The 12,835-nt window shown below is 45.4% G+C and overlaps 1 protein-coding gene across 4 annotated transcripts in view; it reads right to left on the bottom strand.

Annotated features, from left to right (window-relative positions):
* Positions 1 to 11,816, bottom strand: part of LOC115205918 (CLK4-associating serine/arginine rich protein) — a 16,788-nt gene extending 4,972 nt beyond the window's left edge. Inside the window, exons 1-16 of one of the 4 annotated variants that reach the window (XM_029772355.1) lie at positions 11,639 to 11,811; positions 5,320 to 5,459; positions 5,004 to 5,101; positions 4,729 to 4,830; positions 4,444 to 4,523; positions 4,255 to 4,339; positions 3,997 to 4,136; positions 3,630 to 3,726; positions 3,299 to 3,377; positions 3,129 to 3,202; positions 2,828 to 2,869; positions 2,039 to 2,224; positions 1,155 to 1,472; positions 611 to 802; positions 422 to 426; positions 6 to 38 (exon numbers count right to left, since the gene is read on the bottom strand). In XM_029772355.1, the coding sequence (XP_029628215.1) occupies positions 6 to 38; positions 422 to 426; positions 611 to 802; positions 1,155 to 1,472; positions 2,039 to 2,224; positions 2,828 to 2,869; positions 3,129 to 3,202; positions 3,299 to 3,377; positions 3,630 to 3,726; positions 3,997 to 4,136; positions 4,255 to 4,339; positions 4,444 to 4,523; positions 4,729 to 4,830; positions 5,004 to 5,101; positions 5,320 to 5,418 (1,630 nt within the window). In that variant the 5' untranslated portion in view covers positions 5,419 to 5,459; positions 11,639 to 11,811. Of the gene's footprint in view, positions 1 to 5; positions 39 to 421; positions 427 to 610; positions 803 to 1,154; positions 1,473 to 2,038; positions 2,225 to 2,827; positions 2,870 to 3,128; positions 3,203 to 3,298; positions 3,378 to 3,629; positions 3,727 to 3,996; positions 4,137 to 4,254; positions 4,340 to 4,443; positions 4,524 to 4,728; positions 4,831 to 5,003; positions 5,102 to 5,319; positions 5,460 to 11,638 lie in introns of all 4 variants that reach the window. The other 3 variants (XR_003880704.1, XR_003880705.1, XR_003880706.1) reach the window with 3 other exon arrangements.
* Positions 11,817 to 12,835: the final 1,019 nt, after the last annotated feature.

The raw sequence follows: 12,835 nt of genomic DNA, 5'->3' as shown, positions 1-12,835 counted from the left end.
TCCCGTCTCTCCTCCCGTCTCCTCCCTCCCTCCGGTCTCTCCCTCCCTCCCTCCCGTCTCTCGGTCTCTCCCTCCCTCCGCTCCCTCCCTCCGGTCTCTCCCTCCCTCGGTCTCTCCCTCCCTCCGGTCTCTCCCTCCCTCCCTCCCTCCGGTCTCTCCCTCCCTCCCTCGGTCTCTCCCTCCCTCCCTCCCTCCGGTCTCTCCCTCCCTCCTTCCTTCGGCTTGGTTGTGTCACTCCCTCCTCCCTGTGTCACTCCCTCCTCCCTGTGTCACTCGCTCACACACTCAGAGTACACGCACAGCACGGCCCCTGCTACAGCGGCACCCCACTCTCCCCCTTGCTTATCAGCTCCGGTTAATAAAGTAGCTTAAAATGGACTTTTCGGCTGATTCCCTAAGCCGGACCGGTTCTGGATCCGACCAGGTCTATATGGAACGGGTCTAGTTGTTCTTGGGTACTTTTAGAACAGGTCTTCATATTTTGAAATTGTATTTATGCATATTGGGTTTGGGCGGGAAAGCCCCAGGTCTATTTTGGAACGGGTCCAACTTTTTTGAACCCGTGAAAGATCTCCAGTGTGTTTATGCATGTAGGTGTCAGTGGACTCACTTTCTCAGCTTGTCACAGAGTGCAGTGGCAGAGGGCGGGCCTCCTCTGTGTGAGGGGGAAGGGGTACAGCTGGGCTGGGGGGATTGGGAGGGGCTAGGACTGCTGCTGCTGACCCCCCTCTGATGGCCTCCTGAAGTCCGCCCCCCACCCCCCTGCCTGGCACGGTCCCCCTGCCGAGAGTTAGAGCGGGACCTGGAAGTCGAGCAGACAGATGTGATCAGCACAACATCGAAAAGCTCACCGGTTCATGTAAGTGGTAGGATTTTTAAAATACATTACGTTCAGGATTTACTTAGGTTAGGAAAGTCGTATTGAGGGGCCTCCCAAGAGGCGCAGCTGTCTAAAGCAATGCATCGCAGCGCTAGAGGCGTCACTACAAAACCCGGGTTCGATCCCAGGCTGTGTCGCAGCCGGCCGTGACCGGGAGAACCCCGTACGGAAGTTGCAGCGATGGGACAAAACTGTAACTACCAATTGGATATCACAAAATTGAGGAGAAAAAGGGGTCCAAAATAGATAAATATGGTCGTCTAGGCTGCCTTACCGTGTGCGTCTGCGTGCTGCGAAGCGACGTCCCACGTCCCCGTCTCGCTCCCTGTCCCTCTCCCGGTCTCCATCTCGGTCATTGGAGCGGGACTGTGTCCGGTCGTATCTCCTCCGTGACCCCCTTCTTCCTCCTCCGTTGGCTCCTCTACCCCGGGACCGCGAGTCGGAGCGCCGCCTCGACCGGGAGCGGGAATGCCGTCTGTCCCTCCCACCTCCTCGGCGTCTGTCGCGGCGTGAGTGAGAGGAGGAACGAGAGGAGGAGCGATGAGTGGAAGAGTGGGTGGAAGAGGAAGGGCTGGAGGAAGAGCGGCGTCTGCTGAACAGAGACACATACTGAGGTATTAGCAACGACCCACAGGCTGCTCTAACCCTAATGTCTGCTTGGACTCATTTTTATTTCAGGTTTTGATCTACATTGGACTGATAGTGCTGCACGTTTTTTGTAAAATCATGTAACCACACAGGTAGACCAGAGCTTAGGACTTAAGCAATTCTGCTTCTTTGTGAACCATACTGATCATTGACACATGGCGTACATGCCATATATGTTTTCCCTTACCCCTTACCTCATGGTGCCTTTAAAAGTGGTACTAAGTTGTCTAGTGCAGCTTTTAATGTGAAGAAGTACACAATCTAATTGATTCACCATGAAGAACAACATGCAGAATTTGCTGTTTGGGATGCACAAACTAACACGCATCTTTAAAATGTCACTATTAGGATTATAAACTGTTCAGGTCAAACTTACTAACCTAAATCTGAGCTCCACTTCACCTACCAAAATCTCTAAAGCCCAAATCTTTACAGCTGTAGTCAAATGGACAGCAACATGACTGACAGGAGTAAACAACCAATGGAAAGCAGAAGGGGAAAGCTACCGACCGGGAGCCCCTGCTATGACCTGCGGGGTGGTGCAGCGAGTTGGCGGGGGTGTGGACAGGGGGTGGAGCTTGAGTTGCAGCGGCAGCCTCCTCGTCACTGCCTCCGAAGCTGGTGATGAAGGTGATCTTCTCTGGGCCCGGGGAACGAGAGCGGGACCGCGACTCCGAACTGGACTCCGACTGGGGCCTGAGGGAGAGAGGAAGGAGGTCAAATAAATAAAAAAATAAAATAGGGCTGCTTATATTTGTCCTGTTTCACACATGTACAAGCGTGTGGTGTGAAATTGAGCCCACCCTCGGAGAGTGGGCTCAAGGCCAGGGATCAGCCATTATTGACGGCAACGCTGGACTAAATACGAGGTAAAGGAAAATTCCACTCAAACTGTTTTGGTATTTGTTTCACTAGTCCACTGTTGATACAGTCCCAAAGTGGCTTGCATGCCAGCAATCACGTTTTCAAGATATAGAACTTTCAAAATACAGAAAGTGTCACAGTATGATGCATTTCGCATCATGTGCAAGGGCAGACGCTCCTACCTAGCCGGCTCGGGGATTCAAACTAGCTCTAACCACTAAGCGACCAATCGCGCTGCCCGGGAAGGGAGAATCATCAGTGTTCTCTACTGATTAAAAGGGTGACCTCAAACCTCACTAGCAAGCAGTTCATATTGAGTTGTTAGCACTGACAAAAGGATGACTGCCATTACGTTCCTAGTCAAAACATACTATTAGATGGGCTTTTAAAGTGAAAACCTTCAACAGAAAGTTAAATGGTTGGTCTCCCGCTCACCGTTTGTAGGGATCGTAGGTTGGGCTGTCTCTCCTGGCATAGCTGGAGATCATAAACAGAGAAAGGGTTTAAAGAGGTGTCACAGTGTGTCTCGTACCATGTGTGTGCTACACATTGGTAGTGGATGAGGTGAGTTACCCCATATCGAACAACAACAAAATCAGGGTTGGTTGTCCATTCCATTTCATACCAAGTAAATTCAGAAAGCAAACCAAATTCAAACGACAAAAGCAATGAACAGAATTGGAATTTCTGTGTACTTCCTGAATTGAACCCAACCATGGTATAAACTTCTGTTTACCTGGGTGGGCTGATCTGTCTGCCCTTCAGTCTCTTCTCTCTGAACTCCCTCCTCTGTCTGCGAGAGCGACGGCCCTGAGGGTCACACAAACAGTCAGTGGCATCATCAGGGGAAAGGCCCTACCAACAATCATTGACATAACAGCAACACACACACCGATTCTTTCTTACCGAGTACATGGCCTTCTCTGCCTCCAGAGCCTTGGCATGTTTAATGGCCTCCAGCTCATCCTTGTCTTTCCTCAGCATCCTGTCAAACAGTCAGCCAGTTAACACAGTGTATATAACAGCAGACTTTTTACTCTTTAACCTTTGTTAAAATACGCTACGAAAGGAACTGGTCATTTACTAGAAGCATGAAATAAAAAAATAAAATAAAATGCAACATGAAGCAACGTAAGAGCGAAAAAAAATTATGACAGGCATTTGCAGCGATAATGTAATGTTGACAAATATAATTGTAGCGAAACGCATAGTCTATAATGGGCGCAGGTAAACTGACCTGACAAAATCTCCCTCTGCCATTCCATATGGAGTGGCCATCTTGTTCAGATCCAACTCCTGCTCCGTGTTGAGCTCGTCAACGTCCACCTCCACGTCTGAAACACACACGACAAAATGATATAAGAAAATAATGCACTCACATCCCACATACATGACCATTTTCTGGGCTTGTTCAAAATTGCAGTCAACATGATACATTATGGGTAAATTGTGACCGACTGCTCTACAAATAATAATTGATATTATTTTTGATGCAACGTCATTTCTAGATCAGTCAGTCGGCTGCAATGTCAAACAAGCCCAATGTCCATTCAACCCAACCACTCATACTTACAGTTTGTGGGTGAGAAGGTACGAGAACTCACCAATGTCTGGAATACCCTCGTCCTCCTCTGATTCGCTGTTGTCAGTGTCATCCTCCTCCCCTTTCTCTTCTTCCTCCCCAGGCTTCGTAACAGTACTGTCCTCGTATGTGTAGCCAATGGTGGCCTTCTCCTTGGCAAGCCTAAATTAAAAAGCTAGGGGCTTACTCATAATCAATACAAATAATCTAAATACGAGTATACTTCTATAAGTCATAAATAGAGAATGAGGAGATCGTGAAAAGATGGGACAGGACTAACTTTTTCTTCTCGTCCTCATTTGGCCTCTGCAGACCACCATAGAGCTCGTCCATTTGGATCTGGTACAAACACTGCTCCTCAGAGACTGCAGAGGGACAGCAGGAGGTTAGAGAACACTGAGAAACACAATATACCCAATGGGAGGGAAGCACAAGAGACATGGCATTACCAACACCGGCGGATACTCACTGCTGGCAAAGTCATTCTGCACTAGGCCTCTGTAACGCTCATAGTTGCACTTCCTCTCCTCCGACTCCTGTTCTGGGGTGCTGCAACCCAAACGGAACACTTCAATATGTTTGACGAAAAACGGTGGTGGTCCCACATAACACATTTGACCTTTCATATCACATTTCATCAAACAACCGCAACAAATCGACGTGTGTGTGTACGATTAGAATCAATTTCAGTGAGGACGTTACTAGAGTGGCGTAATAAGGTAGGAAGTCTGAAGGAGAGACCTGTCACACTTACGCTGTGTTGAGGAGCGGAGGGGTGTAGGTGAGTATGAAGTCCAGGTGTGCCCTCACGTCAAACCTGTCAATCATGTTGTTGGCGTCTCCCTGCCAGGGCATCCTACAACAGAGAACATAACATCACGATTAGTATTCTCAGGCGGTGTGAGTGCGTGATGTGCAGAAATAGTATTTGTGTGACAGTATTATATCATGCGTATGTAAGAGTAAGACATGGTGGCATGTATGCACATGCATGTCTTGTGTGTGTTGTACTCATGCGTGTTTCCTCACATGTTGATGGGGCTTTCTGCAGCGAGCGCCACGGCCGAGTCCAGATGGATCTTATAGGCCCGGCCGTGAACCTGAAGGAACTGAGCCGGGTCCTTTTTCTGTAGAGGAGAGGAAAGGGTGAAAGGAAGGACAGGGGAGGAGACCAGAGCAGGTGAATCCTCATCCAGTAAAAATCACCAACTCTGGTCCACTCTGGCTTTAGTTCCAGCCCAGCACTAAAACACCAGATTATATGAAGTTGTGCAGATCAGGATGATTAGTGTAATGAGCTATGCAAAGAAAAGCAAAAACAAAACAGCGCGCCTGGGTGACTTACGATCTTCTCGTAGTACTCTCGCCGGCGCTCGCCGCGGCGTTTGTAGTCCACCATCATGCCGCGCAGCTTGCGCTCATGTTTGCGGGCCTCCTGCCACATGACGGCTCCGCTGGGTGTGGGGGCGCGGCGGGGCACGGTGGCTGTGAGGAGACAGGACAGAACCAATACCATATTACACTGAATAAAAATATAAAGTGCAGCAATAAAGACTTCAGAGTTAAAGTTTATATAAGGAAATCCATCAATTTAAATAAATTCATTAGGCCCTAATCTATGGATTTCACATGACTGGGAATACAGATGCATCTGTCGATCACAGATACCTTAAAAAAAAGGTAGGGGGTGTGGATCAGATAACCAATCAGCATCTGGTGTGACCACCATTTGCCTCAGGCAAGGTGACGCATCTCCTTCGCATAATTGATCAGGCTGTTGATTGTGGCCTGTGGAATGTTGTTCCACTCCTCTTCAATGGTTGACATGTCTGGTGATTATGCAGGCCATGGAAGAACAGACATTTTCAGCTTCCAGGAATTATGTACAGATCCTTGCGACATGAGGCCATGCATGATCATACTGAAACATGAGGCAATGTCGGCAGATGAATAGCACGACAATGGGCCTCAGGATCTCGTCACGATATCTCTGTGCATTGAAACTTCCCTTGTCCCTAGCTTGTGTCTGCCCATGCCATAACCAGACCATGTGGGCACTCTGTTCACAACGCTCACCCACGCTATATACGCAGTCTGCCTGGTACAGTTGAAACCACGATTCATCTGTGAAGAACACACTTTCCCAGCATGCAAGTGGCCATCGAAGGTTAGCATTTTCCCACTGAAGTCGGTTACGACGCCAAACTGCAGTCAGCTCAAGACTCTGATGAGGACAACGAGCACGTAGATGAGCTTCACTGAGGCGGTTTCTGACAGCTTGTGTTTAAATTCTTTGGTTGTGCAAACCCACAGTTTCATGCGCCCATGCTTAGGTCTATCCAACACTGGTCTGACTGATCGGATTCCACGCTTCAAGATTGCGTCAATCACGTGAAATGGAATATGTTCCGGGTAGCCTCAGATAATAACATTGACGTTTACGCTGACTCGGTAAGGGAGTTTATAAGTGTATAGGAGATATTGTACCCACTGACTATTAAAACCATCCCTAACCAGAAACTGTGGATTGATGGCAGCATTCATGCTAAACTGAAAGCACGTACCACCGCATTTAATCATGGCAAGGCGACTGGAAATATGGCCCAATACAAACAGTGTAGTAATTCCCTCCGTAAGGCAATCAAACAAGCAAAGTCAGTATAGAGACAAAGTGGAGTCGCAATTCAACAGCTCAAACGCAAGACGTATGTCGCAGGGTCTACAGACAATCGCGGATTACAAAAAGAAAACCAGCTCTGTCGCTGACATCGACGTCTTGCTTCCAGACAAATTAAACAACTTTGCGCGCTTTGAGGACAATACAGTGCCATCGTCATGGCTTGATAGCAAAGACTGTGGGCTCTCCTTCTCCGTGGCCGATGTTAGTAAAACATTTAAACGTGTTAACCCTCGCAAGGCTGCCAGCCCAGACGACATCCCTAGCCGCGTCCTTGGAGCATAGGCAGACAAGCTGGCTGGTGTGTTTACGGACATAATCAATCCCTTTCCCAGCCTGCTGTTCCCACATGCTTCAAGATGGCCACCATTGTTCCTGTTCCTTTGAAAGCTAAGGTAACTGAACTAAATGACTATCGCCCCGTAGCACTCACTATCATCATGAAGTGCGTAGAGAGACTAGTCAAGGATCACATCGCCTCCACCCTACCCGTCACCCTAGACCCACTTCAATTTGCTTAATAGGTCCGCAGACGATGCAGTCACCATCACACTGCCCTATCCCATCTGGACAAGAGGAATACCCATGTAAGAATGCTGTTCATTGACTACAGCTCAGCATTTAACACCATAGTACCCTGCAAACTCACCATTAAGCTTGAGACACTGGGTCTCGACCCTGCACTGTGCAACTGGGTCCTGGACTTCCTGATGGGCCGCACCCAGGTGGTGAAGGTAGGAAACATCTCCACTCCTCTGATCCTCAACACTGGGGCCCCACAAGGGTGAGTTCTCAGCCCCCTCCTGTACTCCCTGTTCACCCGTGACTGCGTGGCCATACACGCCTCCAACTCAATCCTCAAGTTTGCAGACAACACAACAGTAGTGGGCTTGATCACCAACAACGAAACAGCCTACAGGGAGAAGGTGAGGGCCCTCGGAGTGTTGTGTAAGGAAAGTAACATCAATGTCAGCAAAACAAAAGAGATGATCGTGGACTTCAGGAAAAAGCAAAGGGAGCACCCCCCTATCCACAGATGGGACAGCAGTGGAGAAGGTGGAAAGTTTTATGTTCCTCGGTGTACATGTCACCGACAAACTGAAATGGTCCATGCACACAGACAGCAACAGTGCCTCTTCAACCTCAGATTTTGCCTCGACACCGAAAACCCTCACTAACTTTCACAGGTGCACAAAAGCATCCTGTCGGGCTGTCACCGCCTGGTACGGCAACTGCACCGCCCACAGCCGCAAAGGCTCTCCAGAGGGTGGTGCGGTCTGCACATCACCGGGGGCAAACTACCTGCCCTCCAGGACACCTACAACACCCAATGTCACAGGAAGGCAAAAAAGATAAAGGACAATAACCATCCGAGCCACTGCCTGTTCACCCCGCTTCCATCTAGAAGGCGAGGTCAGTACAGGTGCATCAAAGCTGGGACAGAGAGAGATAGAAGCTGTTTTTCAATCTCAAGGCCATCAGACTGTTAAAAAGCTATCACTAACACATACATGCCTACATACAGACTTGAAATCACAGAACACTTTAATAAATGGAACACTGGTCACTTTAATAATGCCACTAAGAATGTTTACATATCTCGCATTACTCATCTCATATGTACAGTTGAAGTCGGAAGTTTACATACACCTTAGCCAAATACATTTAAACTCAGTTTTTCACAATTCCTGACATTTAATCATAGTAAAAATTCCCTGTTTTAGGTCAGTTAGGATCCCCACGTTATTTTAAGAATGTGAAATGTCAGAATAATAGAGAATTATTTATTTCAGATTTTATTTCTTTCATCACATTCCCAGTAAGTCAGAAATGTACATACACCCAATTAGTATTTGGTAGCATTGCCTTTAAATTGTTTAACTTGGGTCAAACGTTTTGGGTAACGTTTTGGGTAGTCAAGCAAAGAGGCAGAGTTTGACGGTAGGCCTTGAAATACATCCACAGGTACACCTCCAATTGACTCAAATAATGTCAATTAGCCTATCAGAAGCTTCTAAAGCCATGACATCATTTTCTGGAATTGTCCAAGCTGTTTAAAGGCACAGTCAACTTAGTGTATGTAAACTTCTGACCCACTGGAATAGTGATACAGTGAATTATAAGTGAAATAATCTGTCTGTAAACAATTGTTGGAAAAATTACTTGTGTCGTGCACAAAGTAGATATCCTAATCAACTTGCCAAAACTATAGTTTGTTAAGACATTTGTGGAGTGGTTGAAAAACGAGTTTTAATGACTCCAACCTAAGTGTATGTAAATGTCAGACTTCAACTGTATATAATGTATCCTTCACTATCTATTCTTTACTCTGTCACTGCTCATCCATATATTTTATACTTATATATTCTTATCCCATTCTTTTACTCGATTGTGTGTATTAGGTTTTGTTGTGGAATTGTTAGATATTGCTGCACTGTCGGATCTAGAAGCATAAGCACTCGCAATAACATCTGCTAAGCAATCAAATTTGATTTGAAATTGGCCATTTTAATTTATAGGATTTATATTATCTTCAATAAATATAGTACCCGACATCTGATTTGGACCATAATTCTTCCTAACAATGAGTAAGACACCAGGAATCCAATAAAATGTATCAAAAGCCACCCATAGATCCCCCGCCGCAACAACCAATATACAGTATCAGTTCTCCATGTCTGACAAGTAGTATTGAGCTGCTGCTAGGAGTAATGCTTCTCCATACTATGTAATGTATTCCCTGCGAATCGGGTGATGGCTAATTTCTCTTTACGAAAAAAACGATTTCAGTCACTTGCATTATTTACCATAAATGTGAGAAAGTTCCATGTTTTGCCCACTAGATGCCGCTGTTCCGCTACTTTTATCCATTTTGTGTTTCCCAAAAGCATCATAACTGTAAGATCATCTTAATTACATCAAAACGAAATGAACGAAAGACTATCTTAGTGCTGCGATGCTTTTGTAAAACCCAGACCTTGGATCACAACATTTTATTTGAAACATTGGGTAGAATACCAATAGCTTTTGCTCATGATGAAAATAAATTGTGCGGTCATCATCACAGTTCAAGCCAGTCATCCATGAAAGCAATTCAGTTTGTCCTTCTCTTAAGCTTAATTTGAGTCCAGGAAACGGCCCCTGGGTTTTTTCCCATTAAAGAAAGGAATGGATTAGTTAGACAATTCCATGCGAACAAGCAAACCATAAGCATACAGCAATTCTAATGGTTTCAATGTTATCTAATGGTATTCAATGGGAAAAATCCCAAACACACACTGTAAAGTGTTTTGTAATGGTATTAGGTTGGGTTTAATGGTACTAAAACACATATTGGTAATAATTGTATTGAAAAACATGACTGCAAAGCAACGGTTTATAATTGTATTATTTTATTAGTGTTGTCACAACATTTTAGTCACTAGCCCATTTCTCCATCAAAATTCATTTCTCAATTTTTGATAATTTTATTACATTCCTCATGTCTTAAGTGTAGGAAGACGTTTGGTCATAAACGGATGTTGGGTACTATATTTGTTGAATATTATCTGAATCCTATAAATGAAAAATGGCCAATTTATGTTCAATCAATTAGCTTCATTTCTCAGAGATGAAATTAAATTACAACAAAATGTCTCAGGAACGCTAAACAATTTCTGAAAAATTTGAGATGGTGGGTGTCATGGTTTGCTGAAAAATTACATGGAATGACCAATGGTCCACACACACACAGTCGTGAAGAGGGCACGACAACGCCTTTTTCCCCTCAGGAGACTGAAAAGATTTGGCATGGGTCCTCAGATCCTCAAAAAGATCTACAGCTGCACTATTGAGAGCATCCTAACTGGTTGCATCACTGCCTGGTATGTCAACTGCTCCGTAACAGAGGTTAGTGCGTACAGTCCAGTACATCACTGGGGCCAAGCTTCTTGCCATCCAGGACCTCTATACCAGGCGGTGTCAGAGGAAAGCCCTAAAAATTGTCAAAGACTCCAGCCACCCTAGTCATAGACTGTTCCCTCTGCTACCGCAAGTCTAGGTCCAAGAGGCTTCAAAGCAGCTTCTACCCCCAAGCCATAAGAGTACTGAACATCTAATCAAATGGCTACCCAGACTACTATCATTGCCCGCCACCCTCCTTTACACTGCTGCTACTCTCTACTATTAATTATGCATAAGTAATTTCATTAACTCTACCCACATGTATATATTACCTCAATTACATCGACTAACCGGTACCCCCTGTATATAGCCTCGCTATTGTTATTTTACTGCTGCTCTTTAATTAGTTGTTACTTTAATTTCTTTCTTTTTTTCAAAGTATTTTTCTTAAAACTGCATTGTGGGTTAAGGGCTTGTAAGTAAGCATTTCACTGTAAGGTCTACACCTGTTGTATTCAGCGCATGTGACAAATAAACTGTGATCACCTCGTACACTTCCACATCGACTCGGTACCCCGTGTATATAGCCACGTTATCGTTACTCATTGTGTATTTATCCCTCCTGTTATTATTTCTCTAAATTGTTGGTTAGGGCCCGTAAGTAAGCATTTCACTGTTATGCTACACCTATTCTTTACGAAGTATGTGACATTTACAATTTTATTTGAGCCCTGACCCTACAGGGCACCGTGTTGCAACCAAAACAACATGGTAAACACCGTGTTCGTCACTAAAGGTACAAGTCTAGCACGCTAGCTAGTTAACATTACCTAGCTATACTAGTAAAGCAAGATTTGTTTTGGAGACTTAAAACACCCTGTCTGCAGAAAATAGGTTTTAGTTTCCTGAATTTGCCACAAATTGCTAGCTACTAAACGCAATGACTTCTGGCCCACTAACGTGTTAGCTAGCCAGCCATTCAGCTAATGTTAGCTAGCAATGGGGGGCCTCCATGTGTGGTTGGAATAATGCACACGAAAGATTGTGTATGAATACAATACATGCAATCATTAATTTAGTTGATTTTAGGCACGTATCGGTATACCTGTTTTTGTAGTTCTCCAACACACACTTGAATTATTTCTCCAGATTGTTCGGTTGAGCGGTACCAGCCGAAGTCGTCACGGTTACACCTCCTTTCAGACCGGAAGCACACACTGAGTTTTCTATGGTATATTGACGATCACACAATTTAATGTGCATCCCGCCACCTACTGTTCAGGATGGAAACAGGATTCCCCAAAAACTGGACAAACTACTAAAAAACGACAAAAAATGTATAAATAAAACCACAACGTAAACCCCCCCCCCCCCCCCCCCCCCCCCCAGATCTGATCCCTACACAGGCTCAAGGGGAACCTGGGAGGCAGGGTCTTCCGGAGCCAGTACACCTTGCATGTCTTCAGATGTAAAATCCTTAAGTCCCAAGGATGGCCGCAACCATAGTAATGTCCAGTTTCTTACACTTCTTTGAGACTCGTGCCTTACAGTGTATAACTGTGGCAATGAACGCAACAAAATCCACCTTTTTCTTCAGCAGTGTCACTTGTTTTCTTAATTGTTTTAATCACCTCCGCATAGGAGATTAGTTTGAGCGCTCTATCGTTTGCCACCTCAATCTCCTTCACCCTTATAGGGCACTCCAGGAACTCAGGATCATGATCCCCACCACAATTGCAACACCGTTGCCCTTCTACACACCATTCTTCAGTATACTCTGTCCGTCTGTTGAAACATGGACATATCCTTTACAATTCTTACACTGTAGTGGTTTGGGGACGGAAGCTCTTACAGCATATCTTACACAACCAACCACATGCGTTGGTATTTGCTCTTTATGAAAAAACAACAGGATGACAGGCTTTCTTCTTTTTCTCTATTCACACCGGGCACCAACCACCCCAGGAATTCTCTTCAGGTATTCAACCTGAACATCCGTCGTCACTCCTGAGATGACTCCTTTGACGGGTGCTCTACTCCAAAGTTCAAAACACAAACGTTCTGTTCTTTTGAAGCCAACTGCAATCTTCCTCTGTTCTTCAGAAATCCACTGAATCAAAATAAGACCACTCCTTGTCACTCTGAGACTCCACTTTTCCAAGCGCATACTTCACAATTTTTGACACCTCAAACGGGTCTCCCACATATGCATGCTTACTCAACAAACACATCCCAACAAGAAGCGATTCATTATCATTCGTACATGTATCCTCCACTCCAATTTTAGACAATTTCCTTTTTG

The sequence above is a fragment of the Salmo trutta genome, chromosome 13 (genome assembly GCF_901001165.1).
Source record: "Salmo trutta chromosome 13, fSalTru1.1, whole genome shotgun sequence".
Lineage (NCBI taxonomy): Eukaryota > Metazoa > Chordata > Actinopteri > Salmoniformes > Salmonidae > Salmo > Salmo trutta.
This window is presented reverse-complemented; position numbering and strand designations above follow the sequence as displayed.